At 40.5% G+C, this 20,818-nt stretch overlaps 6 protein-coding genes across 7 annotated transcripts; 1 reads left to right on the top strand and 5 right to left on the bottom strand.

Moving 5' to 3' along the window:
- Positions 1-2,581: 2,581 nt before the first annotated feature.
- On the bottom strand, positions 2,582-4,033 carry obst-F (obstructor-F). Its single transcript, XM_017167280.2, has 2 exons — positions 3,862-4,033; positions 2,582-3,452 (listed from the first exon to the last, which is right to left on the bottom strand). The coding sequence occupies exons 1-2, from the start codon at positions 3,982-3,984 to the stop codon at positions 2,592-2,594; spliced, it is 984 nt and encodes a 327-aa protein (XP_017022769.1). The 5' UTR covers positions 3,985-4,033; the 3' UTR covers positions 2,582-2,591.
- Positions 4,034-4,536: 503 nt separating this feature from the next.
- On the bottom strand, positions 4,537-6,300 carry LOC108075016 (peritrophin-48). Its single transcript, XM_017167267.3, has 3 exons — positions 6,219-6,300; positions 5,556-6,148; positions 4,537-5,366 (listed from the first exon to the last, which is right to left on the bottom strand). Exons 1-3 carry the CDS (start codon positions 6,223-6,225, stop codon positions 4,671-4,673), a joined length of 1,296 nt encoding a protein of 431 aa, XP_017022756.1. The 5' UTR covers positions 6,226-6,300; the 3' UTR covers positions 4,537-4,670.
- Positions 6,301-7,203: 903 nt separating this feature from the next.
- On the bottom strand, positions 7,204-8,580 carry LOC108074987 (peritrophin-48). The gene is made up of 2 exons (XM_017167218.2): positions 8,522-8,580; positions 7,204-8,455 (listed from the first exon to the last, which is right to left on the bottom strand). Exons 1-2 carry the CDS (start codon positions 8,523-8,525, stop codon positions 7,242-7,244), a joined length of 1,218 nt encoding a protein of 405 aa, XP_017022707.1. The 5' UTR covers positions 8,526-8,580; the 3' UTR covers positions 7,204-7,241.
- Positions 8,581-10,941: 2,361 nt separating this feature from the next.
- LOC108074988 (peritrophin-44) lies at positions 10,942-12,199 on the top strand. The gene is made up of 2 exons (XM_017167219.2): positions 10,942-11,016; positions 11,082-12,199. The coding sequence occupies exons 1-2, from the start codon at positions 11,013-11,015 to the stop codon at positions 12,140-12,142; spliced, it is 1,065 nt and encodes a 354-aa protein (XP_017022708.1). The 5' UTR covers positions 10,942-11,012; the 3' UTR covers positions 12,143-12,199.
- A 1,755-nt stretch (positions 12,200-13,954) lies between these two features.
- Positions 13,955-15,565, bottom strand: LOC108075022 (peritrophin-48). The gene is made up of 2 exons (XM_017167274.2): positions 15,477-15,565; positions 13,955-15,163 (listed from the first exon to the last, which is right to left on the bottom strand). The coding sequence occupies exons 1-2, from the start codon at positions 15,484-15,486 to the stop codon at positions 14,094-14,096; spliced, it is 1,080 nt and encodes a 359-aa protein (XP_017022763.1). The 5' UTR covers positions 15,487-15,565; the 3' UTR covers positions 13,955-14,093.
- A 1,444-nt stretch (positions 15,566-17,009) lies between these two features.
- LOC108075023 (peritrophin-44) lies at positions 17,010-18,919 on the bottom strand. Of its 2 annotated transcripts, none has more exons than XM_017167277.2 (2): positions 18,879-18,919; positions 17,010-18,126 (listed from the first exon to the last, which is right to left on the bottom strand). In XM_017167277.2, the coding sequence occupies exons 1-2, from the start codon at positions 18,883-18,885 to the stop codon at positions 17,093-17,095; spliced, it is 1,041 nt and encodes a 346-aa protein (XP_017022766.1). In that variant the 5' UTR covers positions 18,886-18,919; the 3' UTR covers positions 17,010-17,092. The 2 variants fall into 2 exon arrangements, with proteins under 2 accessions (XP_017022766.1, XP_017022765.1); XM_017167276.2 differs by lacking the exon at positions 18,879-18,919 and adding an exon at positions 18,631-18,695.
- Between the last annotated feature and the right edge of the window lie 1,899 nt (positions 18,920-20,818).

Below are 20,818 nucleotides of genomic sequence, written 5' to 3'. Positions count from 1 at the left end.
ACAGAAGCGGATTTGAACTTGACTTTCAATTTGAATTTGCGCCGTTAGCTTGGCAGCTCAAAAATAAATTTTTTTGTGGCGGTCAAAAGCGCATTAAAATTTCTATTTCCATTAGTTGGAACGTGTTAAAAATAGGATGTCTGAATTCCAAAATAAATTAAAGTATTTATTGAGTTGCAGCTTTTGGAAATAAAAATGATTTTTCAATTAAAATACACATTAAGCACGGATATGCCTTCTATTTTAACATAACAACATTACCTTAAAAACTAAAAATAGGAAAATCGCAATATTAGAAAATATAGGTCATACCCTTCCTATAGAGTTCAAGGTAAAATGTATAAATATAACAGTGGGCGAGTCAATTTAGCCTTCGTTGAATCAATATTGATATGGGAGTCCATTAATCAGCGTCCGTAATTTAATACAAATTGCTCAATCGACAGGAGGGCATCGATCTTACAGATAACTTGCACTGATCTTATTAGCACAAATATAATAAGCGTTTGTTTGTTTTATAAATGTGTAAACTTAATTGAAATACAACGGCCGATTATTCCTATTTTAATTGGAATCACCCCTTTCGACGATCGCAGCAAAGTCTTTATTTATTTACTTTGCCCAAACACAATTTTGGTTCCGTTCGCCATTTCGCGATATAACATATGTATATATAATGAGTCACGCGACTCCGAGTTCGACCAACGAGTTTGGCCAACAGAGAGACGGCTGAATTAATTACTTGGACGACAGCTCGCCGATTAGCCTGAGCTGCGAGCAGCAAAGAACCGGCCCTAATTGAGCTCGGCCGCTTAGAAGATAAATTTAAATTAAGCGAAAACACATGAGGCTAAGCATATATGTTATATAAACCATATATTCGCAGCATAATCGCGCAGACCTACTTGATCTATGGATAATTTATGAATGAATGGATCGGATGAATGTGCGCAGAGATCAGGGACAATCTTTCAAAATTCGTTAAGCGGAATGAAATGACATCATTTATGAATTTTTGAATAAAGTTCAATACCTGAAAAGACCCATGGTGCAGTCTCTTTTCCTTGACCTACCTTATGATAAGTTAACGATATCTTTTGGCAGTTATTAAAAAAATTAAAATTGTTTTGTAAAATGCTATTGAGTGTGTTTAGCTCACAAACAATACTGGGAATATGATGGCCATTTAAGGAATTTGTTTAACACACATTAGTCACAGTATTCAGCAAATATTTAGATTTTTCCGAGCTTACTTCCCTATAAATAAAGCGACCACAGAAATTCGTACAAATATTTAGAAATAGTAAATATTGTTTTCTTATCTGAAGATGTTTGTAGTTTCTATACATTATATAGATACTCAAAGTTCCATAAGATATTAATTTCTTTGACCCTTAGACAAGTTTTTTAACTAATTATTTTATTTGTTATATTGATAACAATTTTCTACAAAGTAATTTAATCTATATCTAAACTAAGGCAATACCATTTAAAACTGAGTTTAAGTTTGTTAAAAAAGAAAAACTCGGAAAAAGCTAGATTTGGTATTTGTAGAAAAAATACAATTATACTCAAAATTTATTTATAGTAAACTTTTCGTACTATCTTAAGACCATTCTATGACTGAATAGTTTCTATTAAATCTTAAAATATTATTACAAAATATTATATTATTTTACATGTAAACTTTTCAATTCTCCACATTTGTAAAATAACCTTTGTAGAGATTTTACGGTGATCACTTTTAGGCTGAACTTAACTTTTATACAACGTATGCCTCATGCTTGCTATCTTATCGGGTCATCTGCTGTAAAGCAATTCCCAGCGTATTCAAATATTTTCTATTGATAAGATTTAGAATTTCGACATGTAGCCAAGATGATAATATCTAACCAGATCAGTCTTTTTTATGCCTTCCTCAAAATGCGATCAACCAACGGATTTATCTTTGCTGTTTGTGGCGTATTTTTGCTGCTCTTGGTCAGTAGCATCTCTGCTGAAGGTGTCAAGGGAGAAGCATCCGAGCCAAGTTCCCTAACACTTTGGCAACGAATTGTGAGTGGTGTAAAAGACTATCCCTGGCGATCCGACAAGAATGAGAAGGAAACCCCCGAAGTTGCTCACCGAAGAAACATTATATGGCAGAGACTTACTATGGCTACAGTTCTCTAAAAATAATTTTAAATGATTTGTGAAATACATAAACATTATATATATTTTTTTAATATTATTAAAAAAAAACTGTCCGTTCAATTTGGAATGTAAGTTAAAGCAAATGAAAATCTTTGTAGGTTTTTTCTGTTTAATTTGTTAATTAGGAGTCTGTAAAAGGTTTTTATAACTTCTTGAGAAATATAAATAAAATATATATTTAATAAAATTTTAATAAATATTGTAAAAGAGCTATTCGTTGAATTATTGTTGTTGGCTATGTGCAAACTCTGAACAACTATTAAATTATATAGTCTACTCTTAAGCGCCAGATTTTAAATAAATTTAAATAGTTTTCGTAAGAACACTTCCCAAATTGTTAATATTAAAATTGTTTAAAATGAAACTCCATTAAACGAACTGTAGCTGCTGTTTATTAATCACTTCTGGAAGCACTTGACTTTCTTCTCCATGTCGCAGTAGCCGGACTTCTGGTCCCAGAAGAGGCCCTTGGGACAGGAGGTCAGCACCGGCATGCCGCTGATGCAAATGTAGTATTTGCTGCAGTCCTCCGGATGCGACATGTAGCTCTGCATGGTAGATGGACAGGTCAGGGCAGTGGTGGACTCGGCACGCGGCGGTGAAGCTGCCGTCGCCGGAGTCACTTCTACGGCTACAGTGACTTCGCTGACCTCTGGTTCCATTCCCGTGAATTGCGGCAAGGTGCTGATTCCACTTGATCCGACGATGTAGCAGACGGTCACAGGAGCATCGCTGCTGGGTGTGGTGGTGCCCTCAATGAACGGCGTCTGTATATCCGTTAGGAGCTCTGGAACTCGAGAGTCGCCGTAGCACACGACCTCATTGCCCAATTGACACTCGGACACCTCAAAGTTCCACCAGGTGCCATGCCCACACTGATGACGGTGCAGGTGGCCGTAGGCGCAGATGAAGTACAGCCGGCAATTTGTGGGATGGGGCAGGAAGTAGGCTCCGTAGTGCCGGCATTCCATATGCTCCGGATCGTACTTCTCCATGGGATTCACCGGCTGGCCACTAACCACATCAACGGCCACGAAGACGGGACGCGGCTTGTGAGACGACCACCAGTTTAGCTCGTTGCTACTAGTATCGCGTGGCCGGCACTTGGCTTTCTCTGGAATATCGCAGATCCTACGCTCGCTATCGAAGTGGAGTCCCTGGTTGCAATAAAGCAACGTGGGTACACGCGAGCACGAAAAGTAGCCATTGCAGTCTAACGGATGGGACACCAGCTCGCCCTCCTGCCTGCCTACGCAGATCTAAAAGAGGGAATAAGCCCTTTAATTTAATAAAATATTCCTTAATACAGTGTTCTTTATAGAATATCTAAATATTCAATAGCACATATGAATGTTATAACAAAAATTCCATTCCAGGGGTGCCAGAACAAGTTGGGAATTTCTAGGGGGATTTTTTTAAATATAGAAAAATGTTTTTATTTAAGTGTGCAGAAAAAAAAGAATAAGAATTTCCGCTCAAAGCACGGGCACTTCTTAAGCTCTAAAATTTCCAACTAGTTTAAGAGGCATCAGATGGATAAAAAACATTATGAACAAAATATAGTTCTAAGAATATTATTAATACAAATTAAAAAATTTCAACAAAACTTCGACTATTATTATTTTTAAGCTTAAATCATAGAAATACGTGTTTTATTTTCATACTCACATGGCTAATATCACCCACGGTAACCCGAACTTTTGGCAGTTCCCAACTTCTGTCCACGGAGTGACCCGCTCCCAAGTGGAAGCCGATGCTCAGTCCCAAAACTAATGCCCAGGAGCATTGCATGGTAGTGATGTCTTGCTTAAGTTTCAATCTGATGCTGGTTCTTTGCTTCTCCAAAATTCCTATGCTAGTGGTTCGGGCCTTTAATTGCCTACCCTTTTATAAGGTCGATCCCAGGGGTGTGCCCCTTATTGTCAAAGGCTAATCGAAAAGTTGTGTTTGCAATCAGTGATATTTGAATGTTCTGCTGTTTTTTTAAAGAATTCCCTAAGATAAGGTTCTATAAAAGAAGCAAGTGTGGACAAAACTACATGTTCATTTCTAAAAATATCTGGCAGATCGACCACTGATAATGCCACATATTTAAATAAATTAATCATCACAAATATTCATTTCTTTTCTAAAATTGGTGAGGGTACAAAAGCCATTTGCAATCAATTAACTGGAGTTTCCCTAAGACCCCAATTATAGGTAATCGTGTCATTTGCTTATGAACACAATTTATTGACTTGTTTTCTTTTTCTTTCACGCTTTCTATTTTCTGGGGTGTTTCCTAACTCGTTATCGAAATAGGGCTTTGCTCACTTATCAGAAACAATCAAATCATTTGCTTGCGAACATCGATTTATTGCGATTTATATAAACTGAATACTACATGGTAAAAATATATAGATTTAAGGGTATTATTTTCTTTGCACATTGTCCTGTGTTGAGTTCCATTTCCGTACCTGCTGGAGCAGCCTCCTCGCTTAGTGCTTAATTGCTTTGCCAGCCGCATCGTCGTCCTCGGTGCCAGTGCCAGTGTCATCATCGTCACCGGTGCCAGTGTCATCATCGCCACCGGTACCAGTGTCATCATCGCCACCGGTACCAGTGTCATCATCGCCACCGGTACCAGTGTCATCATCGCCACCGGTGCCAGTGTCGCCGCCAGTGCCAGCGTCATCGTCCTTAACCGTTGTACTAGTATTATCAGCGGCGGTGGCTCCCTTGCAGGCACCGTTGGTGGATGCGTAGGTGGACAGTGTGTCGTCGGAGACGCAACCCTGGATCTGCTCGTTAAAGTAGTAGGAGGTGGGGCACGAGACCGGGCTGCCAATGCCGTTGCTGTTGCAGAAATAGTAGTTGGCGCAGTTACTGTCATCGACGGCGTTCACCCACTTCGTGTCGGCATATTGGCAACGATTGCAGCCCGCAACTGGAGTTGCCGTCTGGCGCGGCTGGCAGAGGTTAGAGGTCAGATCGAAGTAGTAGTTGGTGGGGCAGGCCACTCCGACCCACTGTTGGTTCTTGCACTGATAGTACTGTCCGCAAACAGTGGCGTCGGGCTTTACGGCGCCAGACGTTGTGCAACTGCCGGCGACTTGGCTCAGCGGGTTGTCGGTCACACGGCTGCAAACGCTCGTGGAGACGTAGTCGCAATTTCCGGTGTTAACGTTGAAGGCCTATCAGAGGAAGGCAAGATCAATTAGTGACCCAGTTTGATCGTAGCTAAAGGATAATATCATCTAAGTAGAGTAGCATACTTTAGGGTAAGTGGTTTGGTAAATCGACAAAATGTTTGAGACATCGTATTAAACTTGAATCTATCTACTCCCCTCAAGTCTTAATTTAAAAAATGGTAGATTACTCACAGTCTTGGAATTCGCCGTGCAAGTGCCGGTCATCAAGGTGACACCAGTGCTGGAGCTGAGGCAGTAGTTCCACATGTTGCAGTTCTCAGTATCGCCGAAGTAGACGCCGGGTGGCACCACCTCGCACAGGCTGCTTAGGTTTGGCTCATCGCTCTCGACCAGATTGCTGTTGCAGCTACCCCAGACGCACTGCCTTGAGCTCGAATCAAACTTCTGGTTAGTCTTGCAATTGCCGGATCCTGCCTTAGCGCCGTTCAAGCACCAGAAGTAGCCACCGCAGACGGCGGTGTTGGGCACCCAGGTGCCGTTCTGGCCGGCGCACGGGTTCTCAACGCCCCAGAAGCAGCTCACCTGGCCCTCCGGAGCACAGGTGCTCTTGGCATAGTCGTAGGCATAGCCGCTCTGGCACTGGGTGAGAACGGGTCCGGTGCTCGAGCAGACGTAGTAGTAGTTGCAGGACGTAATGCTGCCCAGCTGGGTTCCGGGTTTAACGGAGGTGCAGAAAGCAGTGACGTTGTAGTTGCCCTCGAGAATCTGGTCGCCCAGGGCGCTGCCGCCCATCAGGCACAGGACCGTTGCCAGAAGGAGTTTTCCTGCAAATCACAATTCCCAGGTTAGCAAAAGCCGCGGATTTCGGAGATCGGATCGGCCTCAAACACTTGCCTGTCATTGCTATTGGTTAATAACGGATAACTCGGGAACTTGTATTGGCCAACGAAAGGTTGCCGAAGACTGATGTCGTAGGTTTTCCAGCGCCTGGTTTTTATAGGCCTGCCCCTCAAACTTGGCCATCTAGATCGTAAATTGGCCGCAGATAAGCTCGCGCTTCTCAGGAATTGCAGACACACATAAAGAACATGATTAAATTTTATATTTATTCGGCCTGATACGCGGGTAACATCTTGTCTGTTGGTTAACTTACCAACTTTAATTAAATTTAAGCTTTTGGGCCACCAATGCCAGACACTATCGCTGTTCATTTATATCTGTTCCGCAACTTAATAATTAAAAGAAGTAACCACAATGTGTACGGCGACAACTTTATCGTTGGTCTAAAAGATATTCCTTGAAAGCTACCACAACATTTTCCTGTTGAGTTCATTTAACTGTCAAGGTTGGGATTTTATAGGAGGGGTAGCTTTATTTAGTTTAATTTCTGAGGGGGGAGATCCTAGAATTCTAAGCTATAAATTGTGATACGTATAAGTTAGTTTACAATTAAGGTGTTAATACATTATCATTTAGGTTCGAATTAGTAAATTATACTTATTTTGCTTAGCAAAAATATCTTCTAAGTAGCAGTGTAAGAATACATATTAGAAAAGCCAGATGTCCTTTAGGAAAGTTTTATTTAAAATGTGTGTAAAATAAATACACTACTGTACCTTTTTCTGGTAACAATATTATAATATAATAAAATGTTAACAAGTATAGCAGCTGGATTTCTATTTCAAAATGGATCTAGAAGAGAAGATTCCTAAGGAGGTGACTTTAGATCAGATTTTATTCAATCAATATCATTTTAAGGACTTATTTATGTACATAAAGGCTAGAATATCAGAAGAGACTCTAGTAGTGGAGACTGAATCACCTTTCTCTGCAGTTTATTACATCTTCTTGTATTTTTGTTCTTTATTTGATTGCAAGGATATATGTTACAGTACATAAAATATAAAACTGTTCGAACTATTTCGCGGCCGTGGTAGCGGTGGTGCCGGTGGTGGCATCCGGCTTGGCTGTGGTTCCGGCGGTAGTTCCAGCGGTGGTGCCGCTGGTGGTGCCGCTGGCAGTGGTGCCGCTGGCGGTGGTTCCGCTGGTGGTTCCGCTGGTGGTGGCCTGGCCAGTGCTTCCCGTGGGATTGCAGCACAGGAACTGCGGTTCCACGGAGTTGGAGCAACTGCCTGTATTCTCGTTGAAATAGTAATTAATGGGACAGGTCTCCACGGCCTTTTGAACTCCATTAACGCAGTACAGGTAATCGGAGCAGTTGCTGGTCGAATAGGCGTTCACGAAGGTGGCCGTTGTGCCGACACACCGATCGCAGTCGTTCCTCGCCTGCGTCCTCACCACGCACACCTGCGAGATGGTGTCAAAGAAGTAGCCCGTCTGGCAGGTCATAAGCTGGTAGTTGAGGCTCGGCGTGCACTGGTAGTACTGATTGCAGGCGGTGGCCGCCTTCACGGAGCCCGACTGGGTGCAGGTGGTCGGTACCTCGGTGCCCGTCAGCGAGGGATCGTTGGTGACCTGGGAGCAGGAGGTGGACTGCTGGTAGCCGCAGTTCTTCTGCTGAACGTTGAAAACATATCCAGTATCGCAGGTGCCCGAGTGCAGGACGTTATCCTGGCAATAATTCCAGCCGGAGCAGCTGCTGGGGCTTCCGAAATAGATGCCATTCTCAACGAGATTGCACAGATTGAGAGCCACGGAGGAGGTGACGGTGCCTCCACTGCCGTTTTCGGTGGCGGCAGACTCCTGGCAGGGGTACTGGTTCGAGTACACGCAGGCCATGGTCGTGGGGTTGAAGTTTTCGCCGCTGGGACAGCGACCGCTCAACGCTCCGGAGGCGCCGCAATAGTAGTAACCGCCGCAGGAGGCACTGGAGGGAGCGAAGGTGCCGACCGCCTTGCCCTCGCAGGGATTGCTGCTGATTGTGCAAGTGCTCGGAACGGAGGCCGAACACTGCTGCGCATTCTTGTCGAAGTAATAGCCGGTGGGGCAGGACATGGCCGTGGGACCCGATCCCAGGCACTGGTAGTACGTGGTGCAGTCCGTCTGGCTGGCCACGTAGACGCCATTGTTGACCAGCAGGCACAAGGCGGTCACATTTACATCGGCGGAAGCAGGGGCGGCACAGGCGAGCAGCAGCGCCATGGCGGCAATGATGGATCCTTTAAGTCCACCTGGAAATAATGCATATACAATATTATTTTTTCATATTTTTCTGGAAGATTCAGTTGGACACCCACCCATTATTCTGCTGTTTGGTTTCTAGTAGCTCCTAGTTGAATACTGTTCTTTGGTGGCGGCCTTCCCTGGGCTTTTATTTGGAGCCCGGCCGTATCCTTATCTGCGATCCACTTGGATGTCCGAATTGATCGACGACACGTCTTTGACCTGGTGATGTATGGGATTTTTTGGCCACCACGGGCTGGAATAATTTCTATTTTTGCATGATCGATGGCTACTCTTCGGACAGCTGGTCAACAAGGTAGTGCCATGAGCATTTCCCCAGAATTCTGGGAACTTTTTAGCAGAAAGTGGAGTTACATTCAGTTAATAGAGCAATTATTAACATAATAATATAATATTTTAACTTAAAAGACCTTTAAACATAGGAAGCTGTAGCTTAAATAATTTATAAAATATTGATGTGTTAGAATTCACTTTCATTAAATGTTCAACAAAAACCTAACCCTTGCTCTCTAAAAAAGACAATAAATCAATTAAAAGAAGTTACCAAAAAATGTTTATAAAAGAAAATATGATAAGATTAAATGTACCAACAAAAATTCTTTCAATTTAAAAGTAAACCACCTTTTTCTAAGAAATATACTTATATTAGATTTATTTTCCAAAAATCAGATAATAAACGAAAGATTAAAATAATCTTAAGTATTATTTAATAGCTTTTCGATTTTGTTTATTACCCTTATCGAATTTTCCAAAACTGTGACTCAGTTGACTTTTATGGATTATAATGTTGTTAAAAGCAGTAATCTAAAAACTTCAATTATAGTCCTCAAATTTCACAAATAGGCGTATTCCTGAAATTAGTCATTGCATTTTATAAATAAAATAATTTCGTGATTAGCTAAATTATCAACTTTGGCCGTAGATATTTAATATTTAATTATAGAAATAAGACAATGCCTCGAATCAATCTTCTTACCTCTGCACTTTGCACTTTTGCCACCAAACCCAACTTATCACCTGTCAAAGTAGGCTTTACAAAATTTTGATAAAAGAAGCCAATAAATTTTTTGTTTATGCTCCGATTTTAGACACTTACGACAGTTTCGACTCTAAGGTAGTGTATGCAAAATTTATAGACCCTTCAAGGCGTAAGTGTGGTCTCTTCCCACTCTATATTTATCGATCCCTGATCGGAAGTCGATAGTGTGCCATCATTATCTACAAAAAATAATGGTCTCGTGACCCTCGAGCGTAATCAGTTTTAATTAGACCCTTGGCTCTCTCTCGTAGTTGCCGCAATAAGTATGAGCCCATCAGGCGTTGTTATCATTCGCAACAACGATTAAGTTACCAGATCACTTGGCTTGGCTTAGATTTCTTTGAATCGATTGGAGGACATAGAATGTTACCATGATGTCATACTCAAAAAAACTCATATTGTTCAGCTGCTTATGGCCCCATTCATATTGATGGAGGTGAAATCAGCAGACATTTGGGAAGCAATTGAAAGCAGCTGGCTAATAAAAATGCTCAAATGGAAAAGTACAAACTTAGCATAGAAAAAATTGGATATTGTTTGACTATCATTATTATCGGAAGCTATAAAACTTAATAAGCTGACGCAGATTTATTTATCTTTACAGTGATAACTTGTAGCCATACATATATTTTTGTAAGGATTAAATAATTGTACTTAATTTTAATTTTACGGAATAAATCTAAATAAATCAACAAAAATCTTTACCTAATACTTTAGATTATAGTTTGACAACTCAGATTATTAACCACAAAAGATTAGAATAATCTTAACAAGCTCTCAATTGAATTACAAGTTGCTTTTTTACCTAATTGAAATTACACTAAAAGTCAATAGGCTTTCATAAATTAAATAATGGATTAGATTTCCATTCAAGATCTAAAATTTATTGTTAATTTTTATATTAATGGAAGCGTTCAAATTCCAAAATCATATTTATTCTAGAAGAAATTGGTCATCGCAGTCTATTAATACCATTATGTCGTATGCAGCACTCTTATCAGCTTCGGACTTTGAAGATAAAGAGAATAATTTGCTTTATTATTTATAATTTAGAAATCAGCTAAAAGGTGTTAATATTTCTATAAAATGTATACCCAAATATTGTTAAAAACAACAAGTTGATACATTTCTCCATAGTTTTGAATATTGCTTATCTTATTGCCTAAAAAAATAAACAATTTTAATTGTGCTGCGCAGTGCCGGTGACCAAATTTATCACTTGTCAAATTTGGCTTTAACAAAAAGTGATAAAACCGAAATATGAATTCACTATGCCCCGCTTTTAGCCACTGACGACAGTTGTGGCTCTAAGGTAATGCTGCCAAATTTATAGACCTTTTGGAATGGCCCAAAGCAACACGCAATGTGGAGTGTTGTCTTCGGGTATATATTTAATGTTAAAGTTGGACGGCGCCCAGTTAGACGTTCTTACGGCCGGTTGCCGCTGAAGGCTGGAAATAATATTTAATTTTATTTATTTAAAAGTTGTATATACTCAAAGCAGGATGAGTAAGTAGCCACATCTAAATATATATTTTCTTTTAAGTTTATTAATATATATATTTTGAAAACAGCTACTGGGGTTCTGTTGCTTTTTGGCCTAGCCATGATTTCCCTAAGCTCCGCCACCTTTGACCCCTCTGTAATCTGCTCTCTGGTGGTCAGTGGAACCAAGATGAACGATCCGCGAGCCTGCAATGCTTGGATTCAGTGCATCGATGGACAGCCGGTGAGTGGGACCTGCGACGCTGGACTCTTTTATGACAGGGAAAGCGAGGAGTGCCTCAGCTCCGATAGCGTCAAGTGTCTGTCCAGCGATCCCTGTGCAGCGGTGTCCAACGGTTTCACGGAAGATCCTTACTCCTGCAATGGCTATTACTACTGCCAAAACGGAAAGGGAACGCACGGTGTCTGCAACCAGGGAATGAACTTCAATCCGGGAACGGAGGACTGCATTAGAAATTTCCCATGTCCCAAGAAGATGGATCCGGACAGCTACTGCAACATTCTGCCGGACGGCGTTTTCATCAAGGACACCACAAACTGCAATGGCTGGCAGATGTGCTGGGACTCGCAGGTGATAAATGGCACCTGCCCGGGCACTTTCTACTTCAGTGCCTCGACGGCCAAGTGCGATTATCCAGAGGATGTGGAGTGCGCCGCCACCCCAGTGCCGGATATTGCCTCAGAGGGAGTATGTCCCGATGCGGGAGTTTTTATTTCCGATAACAAAACCTGCAATGGTTACTATTACTGCCGGGCAATGGAAAGTGGAGAGATAGCCTTGGAGCATGGAGAGTGCTCTAACGAAAGGTTTTTTGTGGCCACCGATGGCGGAGCCTGTGTGCCCCGCTCCAAGGTGAAGTGTGAATACGATCGATGTGCCGGCCTAGGCAACAGCACCATTCAACTGGCCAACGAGTCGGATGACGGATGCCGCGGGTATGCTATCTGCCAGGACGGCGTCACGATTGGACAGGGCACCTGTCCGCAGGATGAGTACTTCGACGAGCTGACACAGCGCTGCACAGCGGAGGCCGTATCTTTTCCCGCCTGCGAAATTTCGGAGGCGACGACCATCGAGCAGCGGACGGCGGTGAGTGATGATAGCACCACCACCCGCTCGGTCTCGTGAGCCCTGAACGCAATCACTTTTAATTAGACACTTGCCGCAATAAATATAAGTACACCATGTAGGCGCTGCTATCAGTGGTAGTAACCATTAAGTTACCAGATCGCTGCTTGGCTTAGATTTCCTTGAAACGATTGGGGGAAAACAAGGCACGATAGGTCGCTACAGCCATGATGTCATACTCAAGAACATCTTTTTGGGGGAAAGTGTGAGGGCACTGCCTCTTATATATATCACCCCCATTCATGTGACGCTCTCGGTTAGTTGGGGAAACCCAAGACGGCAGCATGGTAATAGAATTGCTGAATGGAAAAGTACGAACCCAACAAATCAAATCAAATTGTGCCGCTATCTCGAGAACTATAAAATTTGAGAGACCGAACAAGGTCAAGTCGCCCTTGCAGTATGGAAAATAGAGAAAGACTAGGGCATATTACAGGCATATAAAATTAGAAATATATAATATAAATAGGCATTAACTATGTTCTAGACTCTAGAGAGTTGAAGCAGGTTCAAAAGCGGTTTGAACTTTGAAACCCCTGAGGTATGCAACATTTTCTTATTCAACAGGATGTCAGATCTCAATGGTCGCGGTGAAGAGCCATTTTTAAACCATTTAAGAATGTAATATATACCATATATAAAAATAATATAATAAATATATATATATACTACAGTAGGCATTGAAAAAATCAAGGAGAAATATCAAAAATATTTTATTTTAAAGATGATTTATTGCATTGTTTATAATTTTAATTATACCATTGTAAAATTAATCTTGAAATTATTTACATACAAACACTGACGGGCTGCTTATCAATATTTAAAATAAGCACACATTTATAAAGCATTTTATGACTCATACGCCAGGTGTGTTTTCAATACAACTTAAATTTCTATTTTCTACTTTTTGATTTTATTATAAATAAATGTTTGAATACTTATTTTCAAAAAAAACCTGCTCTTGAATTTTGTAGACCTGTTGATCATCTCTTAATAATTATATTATTATTATTATTAAACATAATTAAATTAATGTATAATCCATTTTATCACTCATACGCCGGGTGTATTTTAAATACAGCTTGATTTTTTTATTTTCCTACCAAGTTTTTATTATAAATAAATATTTGAATATCTGTTTCAATATATAACTTGCTCTTGCATGTTGGAGACCTCTTGTTCGTCCCCTAGTAAGATATTATAAAAATAAATCACTCATACGCAGGGTGTGGTTTCAACACAAACCAATACTTTTTCAATAAATATAAACTGGTCTTGCATGTTGGATACCTGTTGTTCGTCGCAAAGCAAATGCGGAAATAAGCGATCGGCGAATGGAAAATCTGTTATCGATGGACTATCTAGAATCGGTGTCGAATTCTACGAACCCGGCACCTGGGGTACTCTTTTAATTAAAACTGATAATACTTTTCGGTACTCAAACTGTCAAGAAAACAGATTGCCAAAAACAACAAATTTCAGAGTGTGTGTGGCGAGTTTTGATAGCAAAGAAGAAGGGTTGCCAAGAATTTTATCGCCCATTTTCGATTACCCTAATAAACATTTCCGTTCCATCATTTTTAAATGTTTAAATATTTTTAATAAATAAACAAAGGACTTTAGATGAAGGACTTCTTAACATTTTCTTTAAAAAAACATTACCATCAGTATTTCTTTTCTTTTTTGTTTTCATTTTATTTTTAAATGTAATAAAATAAATCATAATTACATTAAACAAATATTACATTTTGTTACATATTTAGCATTTCTAAAGCTCTGTCTTACTAAAAAAATATAAGTAATGACCCGCCAATGAAACATAATAATACCGAGCTTACAATGCATTTGACCTCCACCATGACTTGGATCGATTTATTAGTGTTTTAAATTTGATTTTTAATTGGAATTGGAAGTGAGTGTGGGTTTGGGTGTTGGTGTGGATGTGCATGGCCTAGGCGGAGCAGGCGATGTAGTGGTAGTTGGTCAACGAGCACCCTTGGTTGCGCTCGTCAAAGTAATAGCCGGACGGGCAAAGGCCGGTGCTGACGGTCGCTCCACCGGAGCAACGTCCATAGCTCTGACAGTCGCCCGCAACGTTCACGTAGGTCAGGTTGGTGCCCACGCACCTGTCCAGCTGGCAACGCACGTTGAGGCGGTCGCGGCAGGATAGCTTCTCGAAGTCAAAGTACTGGCCCAGCGGGCAGCTCAGGTGCCTGGGCTCCGTGTCGTGCTTGCCGGCCTTGGGTTTGTTGCAGATGTAGTAGTGGGCGCAGGACAGATCGTCGGCGAAGTAGCCAACGCGGGCGGATCCGGTGGCTTCGTCCAAGCAGAAGGTGTTCTCCGGCTCCGGCAGAGCGGCCGTCTCGTAGCAGGCCACCTCAGACACATTCACGCAGTAACCCAGAGCAGCATCGTAGGCACTCAGAGCTGGGCAGGACCGGATGTGCAGGAGATCGCTGACGCACTCGTAGTACTGGTCGCAATGGACGGGATCGGCCAGGCGCGTGTTGTTGGGCAGCGAGCGGCAGGCGGGATCGCTTCGCTTGGTGGAGCTCTTCGGACAGTGGTACTGGGTCTCGTACACGCAGGACCTGGACGTGGGCTGGAAGATCAGCTCATTGGGACAGTTGGCCCGGATCTGCTTGCCGTTCTTGCACAGGATGTAGCCGCGGCAGTCGCTGCTGCTGGGGTCCACCACGAAGGAGCCGTCCGTCTCGTTGGCGCAATAGTTCTTCGCTTGCTCCGTAGCACCTAGGCCCTTGTAGGGGCACTTGGCACTCGAAGCTAAGATGCAGCGACCAAGGTCCTTGTCGTAGTAGAGACCGGAAGCGCAGGCTCCCTGCTCCACGGCAGCCTCCAGGCTGTTGGGGCACCGTACCCAGTTGTCGCAGGTGCTGGGACGCAACAGGCTCGTGTCCTGCGGCAGCAGTCCGCACATATCCTCCACCGACAGGTACTCAAAGTCCTCGATCACGCCGCCCAAGGCGCTGGCCACAAACAGCAGCGACAGGATACCGCTGGCTGCAAGATCGAAGGTAAGTGATAAGGAATATAAGTTTAAGTGTTATCAAAGCAACAAATCCAATTAAATTATTTTGTTGAATTTACAAGATTTTAGATAATAATTTTTTATTAATTTATTACAGAAAATACAGGAAACTTGGTTTTAAGTCACAACTGATTAGGAACAAAACTTGCTCCTATCCTTGTATTATATAGTTAAAAATAATACTCGAATTAAGGATTTTTTCAAAAGTCTGTGCAATTTAAGAATAATCGTAACCAAGCACTATGAAGTATAAAAGTATCCTAATATCCTATTCTGTCCAAATACCTCTCATCATGGTGTATATCCTTCAATTAATATATATCCTGGTGTCTGAAGCGTTCCGTTGCGATCTCACGGTGGCAGCAACCACAACAAAACTGATACTGCAGCGTCGGATGCTGCCGCCCTTTAAATATGCAACGGCCTTTCTGCTCGTTTTTGTTCGCCGAAAAACAATTTCCAAAATGCACATGCCCCAGGAACCCCTTGTCAGCGCAACTATCTCAATCAGAACCCGGAGATAGCGCTGGTTTTCTGATGTACGATAGCGGGGCCGAATGTAAATTACACGGCAATAACATCGTTGTCGTTGTCTCGTTCGCAGAAGAGACTCCTCCTGGTGGTATCGCGCCGATCAATGGCCCCACCCGTCGATAGGGAAATTGCAGATGTTGCGATGGGATCCGCTGCGATGACATTGAAAGTGGCTGTCAAGCGCTGCTGGTGGCTTCTCGAACATCCGAGGAGCCCACAGATCGAATTCCCCGCCTTATTGACATGTTTTTGTTTATTTGTGATATCAATTTGATTTTTTATGGCCGTCTTCCCCAGTTTTTTATTCTCATTGAGTCATGAATCAAATATTTATTGCTTTCTGTGGCTTTAATAATAGTTTGCAACAATTTTTAAAGGTGTTGAAGAGATGAAATTAAAGCAACATTTCTTTTGTTTCTATAAGTACACGTCCTGTAAATATCATCTATAAAACAGTCGAAGCTCAAGAATAAATATTGCTTGAAAAATATATGTATTATAATAATTTTAAGCTCCAGAGAATATCAAATATATAGGATAATACATATTCATTAATACCTTTTATTACTTTTTACTAGTATTTAAGTTTTAGAACCTCAGAAAGTTAAAGATCTTAAAAGATTCATTGAATGTTTTGTATCCATCAAAATTCTAGATTCTATTTCATATTCATTCTGACATTCATTTTCCTTATAATTAGTTTCAAAGCTTAAACTTCTTTATTTAATTATGTACATACTTTAAAAAAATGTATGAAAAAGTCAAGAAACGCCTGAAATCCTGAAATTGGGATCTTCCTTTGTGAATTAATTTCTAGTCCTTCAAAAATAGGGACTGTAAGGGCCATATCGATTAAGATTTAAAATTAGTTTAAGAGAAGATAATCCCCTGTAAAACACTTTATATTAATAAGTAAGTGATGACTGTATGCTTACTAATTGATTTTAAGTGTATTATTAGACAATTACTATTTTTTTTAAATTTAACAATTCTAATTTTCATTAGAAAAGAATTAATAATTGTCAGGAAATAGCTCCACTAAACTAAAATACAATAAGTCTACAAAAATTAAAAGTTATTAAAATTATTTAAAAATCAATGTTTTAATTTATCTTATTAAATGATATTTCTCTTAACGTAAAGTGTTTAAGTTTTGTTATTTTCAAAGCTCTTAGTTATATTTTTATTGAAACCATTAACCACAGAATTAATGAACCTATTTAAGCGAATCCCGATTAGTCGAAGCCAACGTAATTTTTTTTTATTGATTTTTAAAGCCTTCCCTTATCTCAAAGTTATTTATTATTTTAATTGATATTTCATTTATCATCCGGTTAACGGGGAATTGACATAGTTGAAAACACAACTTATGAGCAAATGGCGAAACCAGGCGCGGTGGCAGTGCAAATGTCGTAGACCTCGTCGTAGTAAGGATTCTTGGTGGGGCAGGAGCCAATTCCGCCGCTGGCGCACACCGTGTAGCCCTCGCAGGATGTACCCAAACGGGTCATGAACACGGAGTTCACGTTGCCGCATCGGTTGTAGGGACAAGCGTAAGCGGCTGGCGACACGCACTTGCCTATGGTGGGATCGAAGTGGGTGCCGGTGGGACACTGGTTCCAAACGCCAACTGCAGTAGCCGACTCACAGTAGTAGAAGCCATAGCAGGTGGTCAAATCGCTAACGAACCTATAGGACTTGCCAGTTAATGCAGGTGCTGCTTCATATCCGTTGGTTTTATCTTTACAGATGGTAGAACTTGTATCTCCGACGGTGAACTGTCCGTTGGAGGAACCACTATCGGTATTTCCGTTGCACGTATTCGTCTTCTGGCAGTTACCGGTGACCAAGTTATAGGTCAGGCCGGAGCCACAAGTTCCCGGGGTGCCATAGCCATTGTTGCAGCTCAGCCAGGAGCCACAGTTGTCCGGATCGCCCACATAGATGTCCGACAACATGAACTGGCAGATGGTGCTCTGCGGACAGGCCGGTCCCCACACGCATGACCTGCTGCTGGCCGAGTAGACGCCGCCGACACCGCAGTCGCCGTAAGAGATGGAGCCCTTGCCGTCACAATAGCCATACTGGGTGCAGTTGCTCGGATCGGCCACATACATGGGCGAGGTGGCCGCCGTGCATGTCTGAACGGCACTGGTGGCACAGACCGTCCTGTAGGGATAGTCGCAGATACCCTTCTGCGAGTTGAAAATATAGTCGTCGGGACAGGTGCCCCAGCCGACCAGCTTCTGGCCCTGGCAGTAGCCCCAGGCACGGCAGTTGGTCGGATTGCCCACGTATCCAGTGCCCGACCACTGGGCACACATCTGCTCCATCGTGTAGCCGCTGGCCTGCGATGCCAGCAGAAGACAGGCCACTAGGGCACAGATCCTCGTATCGAAACCTGGCGAGTAAAGGAATTATATACAACAAATTAGTATCCACACAAAACCAGATTAGATTTTAAATGTAAAGTGTTTTTATCAATCAAAAATTAATTATTGGATATTTAATATTTTTAGTTCTTAAATCTTACTGACTCTACCCTCAAAAGGTGTTAAAATATTTAAGAAATTTAAATCAAAACCCCACTTAATGATGTTTTATTGAAACCATATTCCAACTTTATTATAAAGATGTCGTTTACCCTAAATGTATATTCTTTTAAAACTTTGGATTGGATTTAGAATACATATTTTATAGACTTTAAAGCGTTTAACTATTCATTAATCATATTTCTGACCTCCCTAAAGGTTATTTACTTTGGCTGAATTTACTAAGCCCCAAGTGAAAACAATATTAGTAATTTGTTGCTAAAAAGACTTTGAAAAGCCTTCGTAAAACCTTTCTGGTAACTTTCTCTGCGTTATAGATCCATCTTCGGAGGCCGAGGCCTGCACCTACATACCTCTCATCTTGGGCCTGGTTTTATAGTGACTAATTCGCTTGGCAGAATCGACTGAAGCGAACGTTCCAATTCCGGTACTAACCCTTTCGATCGCAGGCTCTGCGTTTTTATAGTTGGCCCATCCCCGGGCTCTCGTCAGAGCGGTTAATTAAAAATTGTCAACCAGATAAGCCGCCGCCGTCGACAGGCCGTAAGTATCGCAATTAAAATTAGATAAGATTCTAAGGTCTCTCGGGTAAAGCACGCACCTTTCATCCTTAAGTTTTTGGGGTTAGCTCCCGGCTCAACAGCGTTGGACGTCGAAAGTGAAACTAGCGGACCCGGCCACAATGGACTGCCTTATATTCTCTAATCGGAGCCTGGTCAGCGGACCCTCTATATATATATTGTATATATATATAACTCGGTATATTTTTTTGACATGACAGTTTGGTCGGAATTCGGATTATCAGCTGCTGATTGCGAGCCTTCTTTGTCTCTAATTGTTTTTTAATTTAAACGCATGGCAAGGCAGGGAGGAATGAATGCCACGGCTCATATTGATCGCTCATTGGCGTTTCCCGGTATCTAGGAGCTCATTTCTGCGACACGACATTAGTTACATATCTCCATTGGAATCTTTGCTTCGACCTGCTCTTGAACTAATCACAATTGTTGAGGAGATGATGGGAACAGTTTATAGACCACTTGAGTGCGTAATGAAAAGCTACTGATTTACAGTTTTTTAAATAAATTTGCTTTGATTTTGTCTGTCTGCATGAGGGATTTTTTATTAGCATTTCTTATCACAGAGTACAGTAAATAGGATTTATTTTTTTTAGAATAATATTAAAGCTTCAGGACTGCAACGATATACACAAATACTTGGACAAAGCCCACACTGCGTATGAGTAATAATGTAGTTAAGGACATCGTTTAAGTAATTGAAAGCATTTGTCTATTTAGTGTCTCTGAGTGTGAAATATTCGTACTCCTTAGAAGTTTGCACTAATATTCATATGAATTATACAATTATTATAATATAAATATAATCCATTTTAAATAGTAAAATATTTCTGTAAACCAAACTTAAATCAAAAAATAGACCGTGAAGCAAAGAACTTAATTAATAAGTTGATTTTGTGATAAAAAATAATTCTAATTTGAATAGAAAAACAATGATAAATGATAATTTATGTTAATATATCCGAACTCTTGTAATTATATAAACTACATGGCCGTATTCAAGAATAGAATATTTTTGGCATTACTAAAAATATATGTATATTTTACCCCAGAAGCATTCTTCTAATAAAGGTAAGACAGCACATAAATATGCAATTAAAACTATTCCACTCGCTTAAGTTGATACATATATGTACTTCCAGCATATTATATTGATTTCAGAAGAATTTGCGTTCAAATCACATATGAAAAATGCACATGGAACCCCTTGTCAGTACAACTATGTCAATCGGTGATTTTTAGAGATATGATAGGCAGCAATAACATCGATGTTGTCTAGTTCGCAGTAGAGACAACAAATTTTGTTGTGAAGGTAATTTAAGCCAAAAGTTTGCAAGGAAAATCTACTTGAAAATCTATTATACTTCAAAAATATACTTGTGCTGTATTATTAATTTTAAATAAATTATTTTTAAATCCTGGAAATATTAAAAATTCCCTATATAAAACTTTAAATTCAAAAAAATGTATTAATATAAAATTTAATTAATAAAAAAAATCCTAAAGATATTTTTATTTTTTCTCTAAAAGCACACTGCAAGTATTTTCAAAAACAGCTCCTAAATATGCAATTAAAATTACTTGTAACACTCCAAAAGCTATCGTACTAGCATATAAGATATATGATATTTTCCAGGAATTGTAATCATTTTTTTCATCATTCATTAATTGTCTACATTTCTTTACTTAAGTTTGGGTTCAAAACCCCCTGAATTTGTATAAATTTAAACGGGTTTCTTTTATTTGTATTTTATGAATTAAGCCAGCTAGTGCCTCAGCTATAATTAATCTTATCTACTTCCTATTATATTTATCAGTTAGCAATTGCCAAAATGGTCATTTTGTAGAAAACTATAGACTTTTTATTACCCGATGCTTAAATTACAAAATATGCAATTTTGTTATTCGAAAAAAAAATAGAAAATTCGTGTATTTTAGTTATTGAAAATAAGGTATAATTTAA

Source organism: Drosophila kikkawai, chromosome 3L, assembly GCF_030179895.1.
Source record: "Drosophila kikkawai strain 14028-0561.14 chromosome 3L, DkikHiC1v2, whole genome shotgun sequence".
Classification (NCBI taxonomy): domain Eukaryota; kingdom Metazoa; phylum Arthropoda; class Insecta; order Diptera; family Drosophilidae; genus Drosophila; species Drosophila kikkawai.
The sequence above is the reverse complement of the archived record's forward strand: the minus strand, read 5'-3'. Positions and strand labels throughout refer to the sequence as shown.

Coding starts and splice junctions, on each gene's coding strand:
- obst-F (XM_017167280.2), bottom strand. CDS start 3,984: ATGCAATGCTCCTGGGCATTAGTTTTGGGACTGAGCATCGGCTTCCAC. Junction 3,453..3,861: donor CCGTGGGTGATATTAGCCAT/GTGAGTATGAAA, acceptor TCCCTCTTTTAG/ATCTGCGTAGGCAGGCAGGA.
- LOC108075016 (XM_017167267.3), bottom strand. Junction 5,367..5,555: donor GCACGGCGAATTCCAAGACT/GTGAGTAATCTA, acceptor TTCCTCTGATAG/GCCTTCAACGTTAACACCGG.